We start from the raw sequence: 21,022 nt of genomic DNA on the forward strand, positions 1-21,022 counted from the left end.
TGCTATGTAGTCTAGTATAAATTCTAAGCAATATTAGTAATGAATTCTAGATGTATAAATTGACTGACTGGTAAAAGACATGAAGGTCAACAAGGAATCTAGTTAAAAAGGAGGCCGAAAATATATTGAAGTCCATATCCTTGAGTGCTTTGAATAGCATGTTAAAGTATTCAGTTTTTCTGTGTGTAGGCAATCAGGAGTCATAGAATTAACTTTCATGAGATTTGAGGCATCTCTAACTCATGTTTCACTATATATGTTAATAGCAACATGAAGATTGGCTAGCATGGTGACATATAACACAAAATTTAAGTTAAAAAAAAATTAGGATGCTTTTGAAGTAATCATCCAAGCAAAAGGCTGAACCAGGCTATGGCAGGAGAAATGCAAAGGAAAGAACAAATACAAGAAATGTGGGAAGATAGATTGTGATTCAGTAATACGGATTGTGGCACAAATTTGTCAGATATACTTGCCCAACATGTTCTTTACAATTTGGAAATTTACAACATTATAAGGGAACCAGCAAACTGTCTGTCAGCAGTCCTTGCATATAAAATACGAGCCTGTTGCCTCGGATTCACCAGTCAGGTAAATGCATGTAAATGAGGCTTTGTTTCAAATTGAGCGTCATGAGGAAGCAGCAAGGCAGGACAGCAATTGTCCTGCCAGGTGTGGAATCTCAGGGCCCAACAATGGAAGAGCATCCACCTCAACATTTTGGGAGCTAACTAGACAGCAGTACTATGAGCTCTGGCATTGGCTGTTGCCAAGCCCTTAATGGAGCCAACCCTGCAGTGTGGACAGGTACTGTTACCCTTCCCAGCCACAGAGCATCGAAGCCCAGTTCTCTGGATCTGTGAGCTCTCTAACACCTTTAATATATCTCTTTCCTGTTAAAATTAGCCAGAATAGATTTCCATTGTTGGCTCTGCGCACCCTTACCTATGTGAGAGGTTATAGGAGAGAGGAAATATTCCAGAATATTCTACAGAGGTCCTAGTCTATACCATTGATAGGATGCTATTATCCAAGGAGGAGGAAGTATTCTTCAATTTAAATATCTAACAGATGTTTGTTAGGAAGAGTAGGATGAGCTGAATTTGGCAGAGCATTTATGTAGAGGCACTTAGAAATGCTGCCCTGGAGGTTCAGAAAGAGGTGAGGGTTAGTAATACCCATGTAAAAATAACACAGAGACAAGAGTGCAGCAGCATTAGCTGATGGTCTTGCTAAAGGAAAGAGTGATAGGTGAGAGAAAGAGGCACGAGAACTCTTCACAACATTGCTTTCCAACAGAAATGTAATGTGAGCCACATCTGTCATTTTAAATTTTCTAGAAACCACAGTAAAAGGGGTAGAAACAGAAACAAAATAAATGATTATTAATTTTATAATGTAGCCTATTTCACACAAATATACAAAATTTTATCATTTTGACATTTGATCAATAACACTTATTAAAGGGACATTTTCTATTCTTTTGTACAAAGTCTTTGAAATCCCGTGTGTATTTTACACTTACAGAACATCTTGACTAGTCATGTCTCAAGTGGTTAACAGTCACATGCAGCTGGGGCCTACATATTAGAAAGCATAGGTCTGGAGATAGAGGAAGAAGATCAGCCTAGGAACTGAGAAGATGTCAGAGAAGGAGAAAGAGAACCAGAAAAAAATGCATTACAACACTTAGGGCAAAGAGTCTTTCAGGAAAGAAAGCATGGTCATCAGAAAAAATTACTGCAGAGATATGAGTTTGAATGAGAACTCAACAGAGATTGTTGGAATTGAAAAATGAAGAAGCTGCTAGAAACCTTTGAGGACATGGGCTCCTGTGAGGCAGGAATGGCAGTCACAATTAAGGGAAGTAAGGAATGTGGTTGAACGAGAAAGAAAAACAGAGCAAGGAAGGAAGGAAAATGACCGCCTTCTATGCTGAGGTTTTTGTATACAGTGTAACATTTAATCCTCATAGAAATCCTATAATTACAGATGAGATTTCATTAATAAGGAAGCTAAAGCCCAAGAAAGTTAAATGATGTCCCAGCCTCAGTCTTATGACTGGGATGTTAGTCTGAGTGAGTGTGGCCCCCACAAAGATGTGATTTCCCAAAAAGATCTTTCTACTGTTTGTATAAAATTAAAATTTTGAAGATTAAAAAGAATACTCCAGATTACCAGAAAATTTTTGTAGCTAAAAAACTAATAATTTACTTGGCTTTCTCAGAGCCTTATGGGTTGTAACTGTTTATTCGTTGAGTCCCATGTGTTTTTGGTGGGTTTTGTTTGTTGTGTTTTTTGGGTGTTTTTGAGACAGCTTCACTCTGTTGCCCCAGCGGGAGTGCAGTGGCACAGCCTCAGCTTACTGCAACCCCCGTCTCCAAGGTTAAAGCGGTTCTCATGCCTTAGCCTCCCAAATAGCTGTGATTACAGGCACAGGCCATCACACCCAGCTAAAATTTGTGTATTTTTTAATGGAGACAGGGTTTCACCACGTTGGCCATGCTGGTCTCAAACTCCTGGCCTCAAGTGATCTGCCCAGCTCAGCCTCCCAAAGTGCTGGAATTACAGGCGTGAGCCACTGAACCCAGCCTGAGTCCCGTTTTTAATACAGAATTTGACACAAGATTCTGCATGCAGGAATTATAATCACTCATGAGGCAAAAGCCATATTTTGAATATGAATGTAAAGAAAAATTGTGTTCATTCTTTAGAGATACTCCCAATTTTCCCAAATCATATTACAGTATTCAGTATATTTCTTTATGGGACCTCTGGCGGTTTGACAGACCACAAAAACTGAAAAAGTTTGAAATACCTGTATGAAAATAAGCAATAATTAATTCTCTCAAACCTATTATTTTTAAGTAAACTTTGCAGTAAAGGATACAGAAATCTAAAATATGGGTTCGATTTCCATTCTCCATTCAGCTTTTACTGGTTTTTTTACAAATATTTTTGAAATGTGGGCTGTGAACCAGGCACTGTTCTAGTCTGGGTGCTGTGGGTGCAGCAGTGACTAAAGCAGACAGGAACCCCCGCTTTCATGAGGCTTGTCTAGCTGGGGTAAGCAGGGGGTGGGAGGGGAATAGAGTAGACAGCAGACCAAAAATAAGCAAGTAAACACACTGTATCGTTTTTCAGGGTGATAAGTGCCTTAGATAAAAATAAAATCGGCAAAGAGAGAAAGAGTTGCGAAAGGGAATTTTTTTTTTTTTTTTTTTTTTTGAGACAGAGTCTCACTCTGTTGCCCATGCTGGACTGCAGTAGCTCAATCTTGGCTCACTGCAACCTCTTCCGCCCTGGTTCAAGTGATTCTCCTGCCTCAGCCTCCCAAGTAGCTGGGATTACAGGCTTCTGCCACTATGTCTGACTAATTTTTGTATTTTTAGGAGAGACAGGGTTTCACCGTCTTAGCCAGGCTGGTCTTGAATTTCTGACCTCGTGATCTACCTACCTCAGCCTCCCAAAGGGCTGGGATTACAGGTGGTTATTCAGGAGTATTATTTTAAATGGTATTCCAAGGAAGTCCTTGCTTAGGAGGCAATATTGGAGCGATGATTAAGAAGGCAGAGTGGGAGTGAGCCACACAGATGCCAGGGGAGGAGGATGCAAAGAAAGTGCAGCGCCCCTCAGTGGAGTGTGCTGGGTGTGTGTGAGGACATGTGAGGACATGTAAGGAAAGTGGACTTTGGTAGGAAATGTGAACCAAGAAATGGGTAAGAACAGAAGAATGTGAGGTAACTAGTTTCTTTAAGGCCTTCGTGGAACCTGCCTTTCACCTGTCAGGAGAGGAGAAGCCATTAGAGAGTTTGAATACACAAGTGACAGGATTTGGCATAGATATGAAAAGGCTGACCCTGGCTACCATACTGAGAACAGCTGTGGGAGGAGGGGGCAAGAGTGTGACTCCGATGGAGCAGAGAGACCATTCGGAAGGCTGCTGCAGTCCAGGTAGGCGATACTGGTGGTGAGCAAAAGAGGGTAGTCACAGAAGACTGTATTTTATATGATTTTATCTATATGAAGTGTCCAAATGAAACAAATCTACAGAAGGTGAACAGAAGTTATACAGGGCTGAAGAAAGTTGGGAGTGACTGCTTAACGGGTGTGAAGTTTCTTTGAGGGATAATGAGAATGTTCTAAAATTGATTATGGTGATGGTTGTACAATTCTATGAATATATTAAAGACCATCGATTGAATCCTATACTTTAGGTTACTTGTATGCCGAGTTTACATCTCAACAAAGCTGTTGTCGAAAGAGATGAGGTAGTAGCTTTGTGAAAATTGGTAAGATACTAGAAATATTTTGAGGGTAGAGCCCTTAATATTTACTGATGGAATTAGGATGAAAAGAGTTAAAGGGTGATCCTTTACTCTTAAGTAACTAAAAGATGGAATTACTAATTTCTGAGTTGACACAGATTGTGGAAGCAGCAGTTTTGGGGAGAAGTTCAGGAATTCTGTTTGAGTCATGCGAGACACCTTAGTAAAACTTTGGAGTAGATAATTCTATATCCTAAACTCTCTCCCTGTATATATATATAGATATATATGTGTGTGTGTGTATGTATATATACACACAAGTATATGTATGTGTGTGTATATGTGTATATAATATACAATTTGTATTTTAAAGATTTTTTTCTGGTTATGTAGGATTTCAGTATCACTATGCGTTTACTATTATTTCATGGTTAATTATGAGGATTTAACAATTCAAAATGATTAATAATGATTAATAGTGTCAAGTAATTAATACATATAATTGAAATAATGATGTACTTAAAACTGATTGTATAACAATTGTCATGCTGAGTAAGAAAATGATTTTATATTAGCAAATCAGTAGGGAAAGTGACAGAAAAAAAAAGCTGGGAAATTTTACCAGTAGGTTTATTGGCTACTTGCCATTATTTTATGTGTTTTTCATGTAACGTCTAAATTACTGAATTCCTTAATTTCTAAAAGTCCCCGAATATAATTCGGGATTCCCAAATCTACAGATCAGATTTTTTTTTTCCAATCTCCCGTATGCTCTTGTTTGGTTTTTTTGTTTGTTTCTGTCAGATCAAATCACTTCCACTTATTTTGGCTGAGCCTTGGCTGAAAAACTTACATCAGTACTCTCCATGGCTCACTTTTAACATACAGAATGCACAACAAAACTTTGTATTGTGATGCCTGATTACAAAATCAAAATGGTTTTCTCTACCTTCAGCACTCAGAAACTGAACCTCCCTAATTGGACAATGTAAACTTTATTGTAGCAATTGTTTATGGAACATTACTAGTATAGAAATAAATTAAAATAAAGTATGTTAAAAGGATTCAGAGAACCAGGATAGAGGGAGATATGGGTTCTTACATGCATTTTTTTCCTTTGAGTCATTTCTTTTTCACAAAAGAAATTAAAGGTTAATGCCACTTCTCATTGTGCCTTCCAGAGAAGAGAGTGAGAGTGTGCTGACGCTGAAAGGCTTGACCCCGACTGGCATGCTCCCCAGTGGAGTACTTTCTGGAGGGAAGCAAACCTTGCAAAGCGGTAAGCAGGCCGATGGGTATGACTGTGTGCTGGGGCATCGCAGTCAGCTGTGTCATTAGAGCCCTGATTTATTCATTCATTTAAGCTCTGTCTTGGTCTTCAGTTCTTCTCAGCTGCAGAAGGGCTGAAACCCCAATCAGTTTGATCAGTTGTGTCCAACATAATAGCTCCCTCATTCTCTGGAATGTGGTCTTTACTCCACCTTTTCCCCATTCCTTCATTCACATGTTAATCTACGTATTCAGGCCTAACTATAGGACAGCTCATTTAGGTTGCCTACATGCACAATAGGTTTGATGACTTTGAGCCAGTCAGTTGTCAAAAACAACTTTTTAATTACATTTTTAATAAGTGTTCCAGTTAGCTGTTTCATGTATGAGATTAACACATATACACACAAACACTAAAATACACCTGTAAGTCTAGATTTCAGGGAGATGATTTCATTATCCTCTTGAATGGAAATTGGGAGCCATACATGTGTTTTCTCTGATTTATCAGTTGAAAACATAAGAGACTGAGTAGAATGACATTTTATTTTTGAAAAAAAGAGTAACATTTCCTTTACAATGCAGATTTTGTGTCAAAATGTGTAGCTTTCTAGACCAGTACCATCCAACAGAACTTTTTGTGATGATGGAAAGTTCTGTATCTATACAGAAGCTACATATGACTGTTGAACATATAGCAAATATAACCAAGAAACTAAATGTTTTATTTTACCTAATTTGTATTAACTTTAATTTAAATAAGCCAGGGAGCTAGTGTCTACCGTGTTAGCAGCACAGCTCTATATATTCTTTCACTTTTGTTACTTTTGTTATCAATTTTAATAGATACTAACATTTAGAGTACAATTTAAACAATAGAAAATTGCTATTAGATGAGGCTTTAAAAAAATTAAAATGAAAATATGCTATGAAATTTTTCAAAACATTCTCAGCCTCTTGCTTATTTTCTTGTATCTTTCCTTGAATCTTGTTTATATTTTCTACCCCTACCCATCAACCTAGAAGACTCACTATTCCTATTTATGTAATTTAGATACACTTCTACATGAAGAGTAATAATCAACTTCATGAATATAGTATTTCTGAATGATCACATCATGGCTGCATCACGATTATTTTCTTTCTTTTCAGATGAATGATTCCAAATCAGTGTCTTTTGAGTTTTTACAAAAATATTTTTAAATGAAACTAAGAAGACACATAGTATTGAGAAGTAAACCACCCCCTGCAACCGCCCACTTTAAATTTACAGCTAGGAACTTTTTTAACAACTTGTAAAAAAAAAAAAAAAAAAGTTTTTCTACCAAATTAAATATCTCACTAAAACATTAGCATAAATGGATTATTTATATGTCCAAAATGTACTCTCTACCTAACTGACTGAAATCTAGTTTCTGATAAGTACAATTTAAGATATAGCAGGTATATTGTCAGAAACTGTGGACTACATTTGCTTTAGAACATTTAATAGTGGGCACTACATAGTTCTAATATGTCAGTGTTGGTGTGATTCTGGATGTTTTGCTTTACTTTTACACTTAAGTTACTTAAGTTTTTCCAGTTCTTTGTTTCATTTCCAGATTTTTACCTGTGTTTTTACTTAGGTTATTCAGCTTTCTTTTATTTTAAATCCATTGGTTTGTGTTTTTCTATGTTGAACCTATACACAAACACACATCCACATAAAAGACATATGGAACCTTTCTATATGGGTTTGAAAAATTCCTATATATTTTAAACCACATACATTGATACGACTCCAAAGTGTATTGCCTGATGTCCTTCAGTTTGTCTAAAAGGGGAAACTACTAACGTCTTTGTTATGTAGCTCTTCTCTCCATGGTGGTAACCATTCTCCATTTTTATCATAAGGAATATAGACTCCACTGCAAGTAAATTATAGTGCACATTTTTGCAGTTGCTATAGTTTTAAAATCTTGAATTATAAGAAAAATGCAAATTAAAGTCAAGGGGTAGAATTTTAATATTAAACATTTCAGAGTTACAGAGAAGTTTTGCATTTTAAGATTTAATTAGGGAAGTATAAACTAACCTTAATAACATAGAAAGACTCACACACTTATATAGTGAAAGTTTAGATCCTAACCTTATTACATAAATTGCTGATAAAGCAATGAGCTTTTAAAGTTCTGCCTCTGAAATATGCTGTTGCTGCATATTTAGATGAAACCTCATACAGATATATGAGTTTTCAGTATTTAGGCTGCCTGTTCTTTAAAATGCTGATAGAATTATTGCCACTACTGGTACATTCCCACTTGATTTGTAACATTTCGAGAATTTTACTTCCAAAAAGAATATTCCAGTAAGGAAAAGAAAACATAATTGGGCTTGCTGGAAAAAGAAGTCCAGACTATATTGTTTGTTTCCTTTTTTCTTTTTCCTTCACCCTCTTCCTACCCACCGACCCCCAAATTAAACATGCCTGATGTGTTTATCTTTAAGGAGTCACATGCATTATCTCCTTAGACACTGTGATTTTTGTTTTTCCTGTAAATTAAATCCCCCTGCTTTTGCATCACATTAGGAAATAGTGCTATTTAATATTGGCTAGTGTGAATGATCCCACTGATACTGTGGCACTGCCATTTTGTCTGGCATTTTTAAACTAAATCACCAAGCATAGCAGAGGTTTTATAGTAGCCTGTGAGAGTCAGAAGCACAGTTGAGATTTACATAATCCCTTATAATTCAGTTCATGTAAAAGAAATTTTCCTATTTTCCTCAAGGGTTAATTGTTTGTTATTTATTTAATAGGCAAAAACCTAAGCATTTAATTCAGATAGGCATATCCCGCTCATAAATTAAACACAATTTCTGTGGTGTTTTTTTTTTTCTTTCTTTTTAGCATTTCTGTTTTGTTGTGTGTGCCAGAATCTAGCACTTACAGGAACATTAGTTCTCTTAGCTCCTTTGATGGTCACTGATTTGTTCTTAGAGTTAAAAAATCCTCTGCTCATTTTTCTCATTCATTTTGCACCCCCTTTCTTCTCTTCAGCTACTGTTGAGGCTATTGAGGCTGATGAAGGTAAATTGGCCAGTCCCCTTTCTGTTGTACCTGCAACAGATAAGGGCTCTGCTGGGTGTATTCATTTTTTTTGCTGTAGCTTGTACAGAGTGTGTGGGTGTTGAGCTAACAGTTGTGGCTCAGTATTAACCAAAATGTTCTTGCTTTAAAGGGGAAAATGTCCTTCTATGGTTTGTTTGTTTGTTTCTTTCCCTTAAAGCTATGTTTGACTTTTGTACATGATGAATAGTCTAATCACAGAAAACAAAAGGATTATATATTTTGAATGATGTGGGGTGGGGGTTATGGCAGCTGTTTTGACCAGTAGCTTATAAAACAGTAATCTCTGAGCTGAACCATGTCCCTCCCTCAAATCACTTTCAGGAAGCACTGAAGGGAATAAAAATAGCCGCCATAATTCTAGTCTTCGGAAGTTCGTAGCCAAAGGAAAAAAAAAACACGTTCATTTAAATAGCGCTTTGTTGTAGTTCAACATTAATTTATGTCTCTTAAAAAATATTCCAACATGAGACAGCTGTATATGAGATGAACAGTTCTGGTAATCTTAAATCAAATTTCAACCTACTGCTATTTGTATGAGAATTATCACCAGCAAAATATTATAAAGAGTTCAAAAGGGTCTAGCGGCTGTGGAAGTGGCCGATAACAAGAATAGCGAGTATCAAGTAGCACTCAATTGATGAATGTGTACTGAGTGTCTGCTCTGTGCCAGGCACTGTACTAGGAGCTGCAGGGGAAATCGAGAAGTGTCCATCTCCAGCTGTGTCCTAGCACTGCTCAAGGACAGTAGAATTCAACTCTTTAGTAATTGCTTTTTACTGACTGCTTTTTAAATACACAGTTATAAGAGAACTGCATATCAAAATAGGTTTTAATATTATACATGCAATATCCTTTGGAAATTTCAAAAACAATAATTTGAAGTTCCCCTTTAAAACAAAATTCTTCAGTTGTATTTTGTTCTTGCAAGGTAACTTTTTTGTTTTTCTCAAAATTATGTGCATATGGTCCTTTGGTATGATGTAAAAAGTGCCACTTCAGACTCCTCCAATTTGTATATGATTTGGACATGGTAGGGGAAACGATAGCACTGTAAGAGAAAATACAACTGCTTCCTAAATAGCAGTGAACACACTGCTATTTATGTGGGAATTCTCTATTCCTCTTGGCAAATTCTAATCTGCAGTGTGCATTCTTGTTGATAGTTTGGCTGTTTTCTGTGGTTTCTGTGACTCTGTGTTGTGTTAAGTATACTACCAATGTAAATTGCTAATACCCATTGTCTGACCAGCAACTACAGCAGAGCACATTCTTCCATACCAGGATGGACAAAAATGATTAGAAATGGAGCCCCATTCCAGAAGTATGCATTGTTCTAGCTAGATTTTTAATTTTAACACTTCCACCCTATTGGCTTTTAAAACCTAGAAATTCCACTTTTACCATTTAAATTAATTAAATCATTTCATAAATGATAATGATGATAAACTTTTGTTACCTGTTAATTGTGATGAAATTATATTCACAGTAGTCTAATAAAACAGTAGAGTACCACTTCGTGCCATTCTTTTGTACTTCAAAATAATTGAGTTAGTTTTCAGGGTGGGTGCTCGTTAGACAGCTCTATTATTTTGCAATTTATGACTAAATTAGAGAAGAATTAACAAGCTTTGCTTTGGGCCTTGGTCTTTCCGCATTTCCCCATCTTATTCCTCTCACAGTTGACTAATCACCATTATGCTAACCTTTAAAATGCAGAGGGGGAGAAAGTATTTCTCATCGTTCAATGAGTATTGAAACGCGTGTATGTCTTTTAGGAATCTAATCCATACTAATGAAAGGCACTGCACATTTGTGTAGGAATGGCTGGTAAAGTTTCAGCTTGAAACTGCTTTCCTTCCCCCTCCCCTGCCCCAAATAAGGTTGGGAGGATAAAGGTACCATGAAATTCTCCTCAATCAGCCATGGTGATGCAGCCCAGTGAGCATTGGTGATTGGCCCTGAAATACCTGGTTTGCACTTCACAGGGAGTAAAGCAAACTGATGTCATTGGTTCCCCATTTATGTGTTTTATTTGCAGCTCACCAGTTGGTATACTCACTGAAGAAATCATTAAGTTTTTTGTACAAATGCCTTACCTTTCTCTGTAGCACACTAAAGATTACGTTAAACAAACAAACAAATAAAAATTAAATATCACTCCCACTTTGAGAATTCCATGTCTTAATTGAATAGGACCAAAACCAGCTCAATTCATTTTTGCTAAATATTGTGAAAGGCATTTTTTTCCTTGTTGTTATTTAGCCATCACTTACATCCACATTGATCTACTGAGTTTTTCTTTTATTTAGGCAGTAATGGATACCAGATGAACATCAGTTTGACCTGTTCACTGCTGAAGGGCAGACAATGCGTTTCTACTTAGTGATTTTATCTTGACTTTTTTGAGTTTCTCTTACCTTTTCACTCACTCCACATGCTTCCAAAGTTGAGTGGAGAAACAGGAGTTTATAATTTCAATTTTTTTCATGCCATCATTGAGTTGCTTGCCAAGAAGTTCTTTCTGGGATTTTGAGATGGCATGGAAATGCTCTGGTTAATTTCTTTTCTAGCTCCTTCTAGCTTCTGCTTTAAGCCCTTTACTAGGTTTTTAGGTATAGCAGGCATAGTGATTCCACTGAATTTGCCATTACCAGCACAGTGGAAGAATACAAAGAGGGACATGCTGCAGCCTACTAGGCCAAGGTGTTTGATGCAGTTAATCATGCTAATACTGTAGCCAGTTGATACTGGTTCTAGAGGCTAGTCCCTGAAAGCAGCTTTCCTCTTTATGTGTCCACTTTGGATTTCTTTAATCTAAACGCTCATGAAGACAGGAGAAATGCTTACATCTTAATAACTTCAAGAGGACATTTTGGTTGGCAAGAGACATTGGCTGTTTTCAAACCTTTGGTTACCTCCGAGTATGGTAAGGAGTCTGTTGTGTGGTGTGCAGGTCCCGTCACTTTGTTCTTCACTGAAGGATTCCCTCTCACTGCGAAATCTCTAACATCACCTGCTGCAACAGCTGTACCTTTTGTTTTCCTTTGGATAATTCTGTTTTTCTTTTTTAATGGTTTTCTGTTTAGCTATCAAAGGATTTTCACCACAACATAAGATCACTAGCTTCGAGGAAGCCAAGGGCTTAGACCGAATTAACGAGAGGATGCCGCCTCGCAGAGATGCCATGCCCTCTGACGCCAACCTTAACTCCATCAACAAGGCTCTCACCTCAGAGACTAACGGCACGGACAGCAATGGCAGCAATAGCAGCAATATTCAGTGACCACTTCCTGTTCACTTTTTTTTTTTTTTTTTTTGAGCTGCAGGGCATGATGGGGATTGCTGCATATCAGCAGTTGGATGTTCTTGCCTCTGACAGTAGCTTATTTGCTCTGGGGGCCAGGAATTGGATTCAGTTTACACTATCATTAAAAAAGAGGGAAAGAGATAGTAAACTATATTTTGGTGGGGGTGGTGATTAAACACCTCTTTTGGGTATGCCTTTTAAAAATGCTTATAGAGAAAAAAAAATTTAAAAAGAAAGCTAATGCTAGTATATACTGCAATGTTAGGGGAATGAACATGTTTTCCTACTGCATTGGGGACTTCTAGATAGGTTAATGAAAGGCCTTTTATTCTGTTACTGGACATGAAAACTTTGTCTAATTTCTTACTCTATTGTACGTTTACAGTCGCAGCACTAAAAATGGATGACATCAAACATTTTTAACAAAATGATGTACAAACTAAGGACTATTTATTGATAATGTTTTGCTACTCTTGTCAGACAATGGCTATAAACTGAATTAGGCAGTCTTAAAAAAAAAAAAAAAAAAAAAAAAAACAGAAAAAGAAAAAAAAAGAACGTTGCAAATTTGTTAAAATGCCAAAAAGACAGTTTAATTTTGTACAGATTATGCTTACCTCAGGTTTCTTTAGTGTGCTTGAATGCCCTTCTTTCCATATAACACTTATCTTATTAATTTGGCAATGAGTATCTTTTCTTTAAGTTTAAAAAAAAAACTGGAATAATTACATCTATCTTTTTTTGCTGTTTATATTTAGGGGTTTTTGTTGATAAAATCAAGTCTTGGTTGTGGCTTGCTGAATTAAATATTTATGAGTGGTGCATTTTTAAGTATAGTGAACAAGACACCATATTAAGTACAGTGATAAAGCATCTATATTCTGTAAAAAAAAAATCTGCCTATGCATGTTTTTTAAGAAAAAAAAAACGGCTGTATCGGCCTGTATGGGACTGTAATGCGCTTAGTGGTCTGACATATACTGGAAATGTATGTATACTGGCGTACTTTATATTCTCTAAAATGCTTAATGCCTTTGAAATTTTGTAATCAAAAAAAGCTTTGAAAAAATCTAAAGGGGAGAGTATTCTTTAAAGTTTTTAACATAAGCTTGTCAGTGCACATGTAGATGGTTAGCATGTTTAGCAAACCTTGTGAAATTATAATAAGTTTGTAGTTACATGTGAAACTCTAAATGCATGGTAACTGTTAACGTCATAACAGTTTAGTTATTTTGTTCTGTTCTGTCATGTGCCACAAAATATGTACTTTTTTCACTTTTTTCCCTTTGTATATCAGTTACGGGTTACAACTGGTTCATTCTGAAAACAACAACAAAAGTCCATTCATATTTTTTAACAATTGTATAAGTGCCCAAGTAATTCACTACAGCCTAAAGCCTTGCCTTTGTAATTTGACTTCTGACATGTTGGCAATCAAAGCATGCACTTGTAACAATGAAAAAGAAAAAGCATTTTATATTACTACTCAATAAAATGTGCATGAACTTACAGAATTCTCATCCTTCCACTGAGTCCGCTGAAGGGATTTATGTGCACAACCACCATGTGTCTTCTAGGTGCTGGCCCACCACCACGCATCACAGTTTGACTCCAACAGGCTTCTTCCTAGGGGCCTCGTGATCTGAGGGGTGGTGCCTACTTCCACTGTAAGAATCTTGGTGGATTTGTGTCTCAAATCAGATAAGAGAAGTCTATTTAAAGAGCAGATGCCATCTTCTGGCTTCCTTGAAGAGCCAGTTAAGAAACCAGAGCATTCCTTTTTATTGAAAACTAAAATTAATTTGTTATCAGGTTGTTTCAGTTGTATTGGATGCCCTATCTGCTAAAACAAAAAGTACTAGGCTACTAAGTGCATTTTCATTACAGAAGAGAGTTGCATTTGTATTATTAAGAAAATTTGTATTCCCACGCTTCAGCTACTATCTAATCACCCAAAGATTTAAGACACATCCAATTTCAGTTTGTTTCTAACATTGTTCATCTTCAGTGCACTTTGTTTTGTAAAATGAAGTATGCCTGTTATATTAAACAATAAAGATATGGCAATTAGTGGTATAGCATCCCAAAACAAAGATGTTCTAGATATAGTCTGGCAAAGACTATCCCAAGTTTATTTTAATTAATCCAGACAGTTTTTTCCTGTGGATATTTCTCCGTCCTAAAAAAAAGTGGCAACCAAGGAAAATATTTAGATGCAACTTACTAGAATGATGTGAAAGAAATGGTGATTCTGGTATCATTGTGTTTATTTTCTTTCTTATAACTGCACAGAAAATATCCTGACTAAAATTCATTTTTTTGGATTCCTTTCTTTTACAAATTGTGCTGAGGCAACTATGGCATAGAAATAAACATTTGACATTAAAATAAGCAGTTGATGTGAGTATTGCTTTGGTCTTTCTGATCAGTGGTTAGGAAAGTAAATACTGTATATTTTTGCATAATAGTTTGGTCTCTCAAAAAAGTTAATACAGAACTAGTTATTTCACCAAAACTGGCAACACTTTCAGACCATCAATTATTAGGTTTCTCTCCTTCACTTTTGGAGAAACTGTAGAATTCTTGAGTTGCTCGTACCAGTGTACATCTGGTTACACACAGACATACACACAGAAACCACCTCCTGTCCCCCGTCCTCCTGCACCCAGTCCCAGGGTGACTTCACTCTCATGGGATTCAAACTCAGTGCTGAATTTTCGTCTATGCTTTCAAGAAGGAAGAGCTAGATTTGACTGACCCTGCGTCAGCTGTGTTTCTTTCTAAAATGTCCCCTACTTCTATGCTCCTTAAATGGTATTTGAAGAAAAGAAAGAAAAATCTTAAGAGACCAAACTTGTGCAATGATGAGAACAAACTGGAGAGGACAAGAAACATCTCTGCTCATCTACAGTGTGGGATTTGGGATGATGTCAAAGCTGGAAGTATCTCATGGCATTAGCCTAGAACATGGTGTCATGGTGATGCTGAAACCCTCAGAATGGCCTGAAACACTTCCTTCCCTCTCACCGTCACCACATCCATGTGAAATAAATTTTAATACACATCCATGTTGCTGTCCAGAAACCAGGGCCCCCAACATGAAGTCAGCCCCATAGGAGGCACCATGGGAATGGTCTTACTTAAATGTCTCACACTTTTACTTGACTACGTCATGTCTTTCACTCACTGGACCCCTCTTGTCACACTCCATTAAGAAAAGGGGAACTTTCAGTTTGCCCCACCAGTTTCTTAAACTGAAAGCCCCTTGAGTTCAACAAAAAGTTGATCAACTGAAAGCCCCTTCAATTGATCTCCACAACTGGAGATGTCCTTTGCCCTTCTTACGTGCCTTTCCACTTTATTCATTTCTCAAACTCCAGGCCTCTGCCCTCTTCCTCTCACTGTTCTAGGTTCTTATTTTTTCCACATACACACACACAAAATGCCTGGCAATCTTAACAACATACCAGGTTTTATTATAATGTTAAATGTCAGCATTCCATTGTACAGTGAGTCATTGTCAGGCTTAACACTGAGCTGCTCTTTACTTTTTGTTTCATGGATATTCCTTCTTTGTGTATTAGCCAGAAAAGACCCTAGCTAGGCCCTTTCACGAAAAAAAATTTTTTTTTAAATGCATACATAGAAATGAGAAGCAGTGGGTAGTGAAAGTATTGTTTTACCTGTATCTGGTGATGGAAATTTTAAGAGGCAACACTGACAAACTGAAATGCATGTGGGAAAATGGAGACCCCGCAGGAGACAGAGAATCTGTTTTAAGGAAGGACTGAAGAAACTTAAAAGGTGAGCAGCAGACGTCATAATAGATGTAATACCGAGTTGGTTATCCCAAAAGACATTCTTTAAATCAGAAAGATGCCTAATTACCATAGAATAGATGTTGCTAAGGAATGACTCTGCTTAACCAGAGAGTAAGCTGCTGGAAAGTTCAAGTGCCTCTCCTTTACCGCAAGTGTTAAAACCTGGGCAGACTTTATTCAGTGCCATAGACACCTGAGTGATGCTGCCTGGAAGAAGTTATACTGGATGTAGTTGAAGAAACTTTCTTCCAAGATAGACATTGAACTAGATGATATTTAAATTTCCCTTCAATAGCAAGATTCTAAATATCCATGCAATTATTCAGTCTTCTGAAAGCACAGAACTTTAATTTGCAAACTGTTTAAGCTTTTATTTCCAGGAGTACTGCCATGGGACTGAGCTTTCTGTATCAACCAAAGCAGTTCTTTTATGTATTTTGCTGTATATCAGCTGAAAAGAGTCTCCGCTACATTATCAAAGTTTTAATTGACTATTACAGAATATTAGCTCAGCACAAAGTTGTCTTAAACTTCAGTCGTAAGGCATTCTTGTCATGTTATATTTTCAAATATTTTTATACCCATTGCTGGAAACACCGGGGTTTCTTCTCAACAACCCCGGACTGTCCTGAGTCTTACAAGGTGGCATGTAAGTGTATTCACGATCTGATTCCTGCCAGTCTCACCTACCCCAAACTTGACCCTGAGCTTCAGCCATAGTGGACTTTTTTAAATGTTCGGAAGACACCAGGCTTCCTCATCCCTCTGGGTCTGTATTCATGCATCTTCTACGTGCAGATGTCAGCTTTGTCTTCAATACGAGAATGAGTCATTTCCTCCTCTCTAAGCATGCAGTATCCTGTACTACCTCTGTTTCGACACTGAATCCACTGCATATAATTGTTTATTGTCTACCTGTCACTGCAGTGAGCATTGTTGCTTATCTTTGCATTCTTCGGATGAAACACTGCCTGGCATAGTGTTTCTTGGAAGAAGGGGACTGAGGGAAGGAGAAGGAAAATGTTTTTTGGCATAGCCTTATGGTGTGGGGTACCCCCAGATTCCAAATGGCAAACCCATATTGAAGAACAGCTGAAACACTTACCCCAGTTCAATGTTTCCTGCTCTTCCTCCTAAGAATTTCCTGGTTCCTAAAGGTCTGGAGTGGAGCCTACATTTTAATAAGCATCCACCAAAATTCTTATGGATCAAGTTTGAGAAACCTGGTCTAATCTATCCCTACAGCAAACTTAAAATTCAGTTCTATATTTTTATTTCTACAGATTTTCTAGCCACAAGCAAATATTTTACTGCTTATCATGGCTGTTACACAGGATTATGCATGATGAATTTAATTTTCATTTATAGTTTAATGGATATGAATTTACACACAAATGTGGGAATTTTTTAAGTATGTAATACGACATTCACAACTAAAAGGTTTTAAGAAGGAAGCCGTGGTTTTCGTTGTTATTTTAGTGTATTAGACTTCACCCAGGAAAAGGAGATTAGTGGCGGTGGAGTATCTGAAGACGCCTGGTGAAGAATCAATGAAAAAAGCTGCCTGTGCCTTGAAGAGAATGGAATGCTTTCACATTGAAAAGATTCCTTCTTTCACCCCACCCCACCTTACCATAAAACCCACACCCATTATCACCGTCAGCTTGCTAGAATTTGCTCACAAAATGCCCTTTGAATATATATTCACCACCTTTTACCTTCCAGAAGTTTTAAGCTGAGTCATTCGTTTGAATTCAAAAGCACCTTCTCCAAAAAAAAATTTTTTTAAACTATTGTCAGCTATTAACAGCTTAGTAAAAGTGAACTCATATGGTTCTGACAGGGCTAGTCAAAGGCTAATAAAGATAGGTGTGTTTATAGAGAGGGGAAGACCACAGCTGGAGCACATGAGAGTGCTTGGGGAGAGGGCTGACCACCTGATCAGCTGGGTGCATTTATTGTGTAGCTATTGCTGCTAGGCCTGTGGCAGAGAAAGGAGTACAATGAAATTCAAGACAAAATCTAGTCTCTTACAATATGCAGCGGCAGTGAAAAGAAATCACTGTGGTGCCACACGTATTCATCTGTATAAGGTACTTTATACCAGTTCTGGCCTACAATTAGGCCTGGGTTGGAATTTTTAGAGCTCTGATACTTATTAGATGTCTGTGTGGCCTTGAGAAACTCATTTTCTCCTTGGTGAAATGAAGGCAATGATAGTAATTAGTTCATAAGCTTTTCATGGGTTTCAAAAGTAGTAGGCATGGTGCCCGGCAGAAAATAGGCACTCAGTAAACTTTATTGTATTCAGCAGCACAGAGTCACATGAGTGCTTCTTCCATAGGTGAAGATTGTGTATGTGTGCGTGAGCACCTGTGAGGGTGCTGAGGGGCTGAGAGGGTAGGTGTAGTCAGAGGAACCTGGGCAAACCTTATTTGGTTGGAATCCTCCTACTGAGGGACTGTTAAAGGGGCTTCCCCAGGTCGGCTGGGGGCATTGTTTCCAGTGCTGGAATTCTCGGTTTTCCTGCCTCTGGCCCTTTGTTTTAGCTTTCCCGACCTGCTGGCTGGGTCCCTTTGTTTTGCCTTCCTGCCTCTGGCCTGCTAGGTGTCTTGTTTCAGCTTTCCTGCCTCTGACAGGCCAGGTAGAGGATTTGTCTCCCCCCAACTTTGGCACTTGGAGGTGGGAGCTCTGTGACTCAGGGTTATAAATCAGTAGCCAATCTGGTCATGGAGTCAAATATCACTCAATCCAGAGGAAGTTTGAAAGAACCCCTCTCATTGGAGGAGAAGATGAATGGGGAGAAAATAACTCAGGGGTAAAAACTCTAGCAGCCCCAGCCTGGAATGGAATCCTCTCCGGATCCTCTCCTACGAAAGTGTGGGAGCTTCACTCTGCCCAATAAACTGCAGTTTGGCACACTCTGGTTCCACGACTTCTATTTGAGCGGTAAAACTCACTGCGCCTTCGGGGCCCCTTGCGCCATTATGTGGGGTTAGGAAGGCCAAGCCTAAGTTCTAGCTGCAGCTACCCTGTTCCTGTGGTGGCCTAGCAGCTAGGATTCCTGGTGTTCATCCAAATGGCCTGGATTCAACTCCCCGGTGTGGGAACCAGGGAATCCAGCTGCAGCTACTCGGGTTACACTAACCAGAGAAAAGGCGGGGAGACTGGGGAGGCGTGGAAGGCTCCAGCTCCAGTGTGAGGGAAAAAGTGAGAGCAGAGGAAAAGATCCAGAAAAATAGTGATATGTTGACGACTTGGTTAAAGCAAAGGAGGGGGTAGGGTACAAAAAGTGATGAGAATGAGAAGCTAGGATGGAGCCAAATCAGTGTTTGTATCAGGAGGTGTTTTGGCTGCAAGTAACCAAATACCTAACAAGGTTCAAACCACAGAGACATTTGCAATTTCTGGACAAGGACATCTGGGACTTACAGGCCCCAAGGTTAGTTTGGTAGCTCAACAGCATCATCAAGGATGTTTCCGTTCTTCTCACGCTGTTCTTCTATTGGCTTCCATCCTTGTGGTTGCAAAGGATGGTCACGTCCTGGCATCACCTCCTCATGCAATGCTCTTTGACTACTGGAAAATACTACAAAGTAGCCTATAAATATGACAAAACTGAATTCATTGACTGAGTTATAGTAAATCTAGGTGGGAAGGACAAAAGAAAAATACTTACATTTCTTTCGGTTAAGCTGAATCTTTCCATGTAAGAGTCTAATAAGGATTGGAGAAAGTTTGTGACTTTGTATTTTTAAAATGGTAGAAGCAACAAGGGGAGAGTTACTGAGTGAATTTTGTAGAGATAACAGCAAGTAGGTACAAATAATAGGATTTTTCTCAAGTTCTTTAAGATATATATAAAATTAAAAACAAATTATAAGATGCTGATGAAGTAAAAGAACACCTACACAATGGAAAGACACTGGGTTCATTAGAGCTCAGTTGATTGGAAGACTTACTATACAGTCAATTAACTAGTAAGTCAAAGACTTACTAAGATGTTAATTCTCAAATGAATTGGCTGTCTAGATTTAATGCAGTCCCAATCAAAACCCTGGCAAGATTTCCTTGTAGATATAGACAAACTGATTCCAAAATTTATATATTATAGAAAAAGTAAAGAGCTAGAGTAGCCAATATGCTTTTTCAAAGTCCAACAAATTTGGAAGATTCACACTACCCAGTTTTAAAACTTACTCCAAATCTATAGTAGTAAAAAGTATGGTATTGATGAAAGGATGGAGACATAAATCTGTGGAACAGAGTAGGGAGTCCAGAAATAGACTCATAAATGGTCAATTGAGAAATGTACAAAGATATTTCAATGGTGAGTAGATAACTTTTCAGCAAATTAATGGTAGACAATTGGAGATCCATTGGCAGAAAAAAGGAATTTGACCTCTACCTCATACTTTACACAAAAATTAACTCAAAATGGAACATGGATTTACAAAATCTAAAATAATAAGTATAAAATCTTTAGATAAAGCATAGAACAATATCTCTGTGACCTAGGGTTACTCAAAGAGTTCACATGGATGATGCCAAAAGCATAAACCATAAAGGAAAAAAATGATAAATTAGACTACGTCAAAATTATAATTTTTTCCTTTGTAAATGGCATTTTTAAGAAAATGAAAGAACAAACAATTGTCTGGAAGAAAATGTGATCAAATCACATATCTATCAAACAATTTGTATATAGAATATACACAAATCTCTCCAAATTTAATAACACGTTTTAAAATGAGCAAAAGATTGAACAAACATGCCAGACAAGGTATATGGATGACAGGCGTATGAAAAGATGCTCAGTATCATTAGTTACTAGGGAAATGCAGATTAAAGCCACGATGAAATATCACTACACATCTACTTAAATAGGAAAAAAGAAACGCACACACAAAAATCATGATAATGTCAAGTGTTTATAAGAATGCAGAGCAACTGGAACTCATATATTCCCGGTAGAAATCCAAAAATGATACAGCTACTCTGGAGAACAGTTTCTTATAAAGTTAAAGAGTTTCAGATAAAGTTACTACATGACCCAACAATCCCACTTCTAGATATTTACCTTACAAAAATAAATACTTATGTTCACACAAAAACTTGTGTACAAGTATTTAGCTACATCACTCATAATTACCAATCTGGAAATAACCCAAATGTTCTTCAACAGGCAAATGGATAAACACAACATAGCACATCTATCTAATGGAATAGTACTTAGCAGAAACAC

At 37.5% G+C, this 21,022-nt stretch overlaps 1 protein-coding gene across 2 annotated transcripts in view; it reads left to right on the plus strand.

Annotated features, from left to right (window-relative positions):
* PPP3CA (protein phosphatase 3 catalytic subunit alpha) overlaps positions 1 to 14,347 on the plus strand; it is an 82,255-nt gene extending 67,908 nt beyond the window's left edge. Inside the window, exons 10-12 of one of the 2 annotated variants that reach the window (XM_017511350.2) lie at positions 5,450 to 5,547; positions 8,578 to 8,607; positions 11,736 to 14,347. In XM_017511350.2, the coding sequence (XP_017366839.1) occupies positions 5,450 to 5,547; positions 8,578 to 8,607; positions 11,736 to 11,932 (325 nt within the window). In that variant the 3' untranslated portion in view covers positions 11,933 to 14,347. The remainder of the gene's footprint in view (positions 1 to 5,449; positions 5,548 to 8,577; positions 8,608 to 11,735) is intronic. The other variant, XM_017511351.2, reaches the window with a different exon arrangement.
* The last annotated feature ends 6,675 nt before the right edge of the window (positions 14,348 to 21,022 follow it).

Source organism: Cebus imitator, unplaced genomic scaffold (genome assembly GCF_001604975.1).
Source record: "Cebus imitator isolate Cc_AM_T3 unplaced genomic scaffold, Cebus_imitator-1.0 Scaffold447, whole genome shotgun sequence".
In the NCBI taxonomy this organism is placed as follows: Eukaryota; Metazoa; Chordata; class Mammalia; order Primates; family Cebidae; genus Cebus; species Cebus imitator.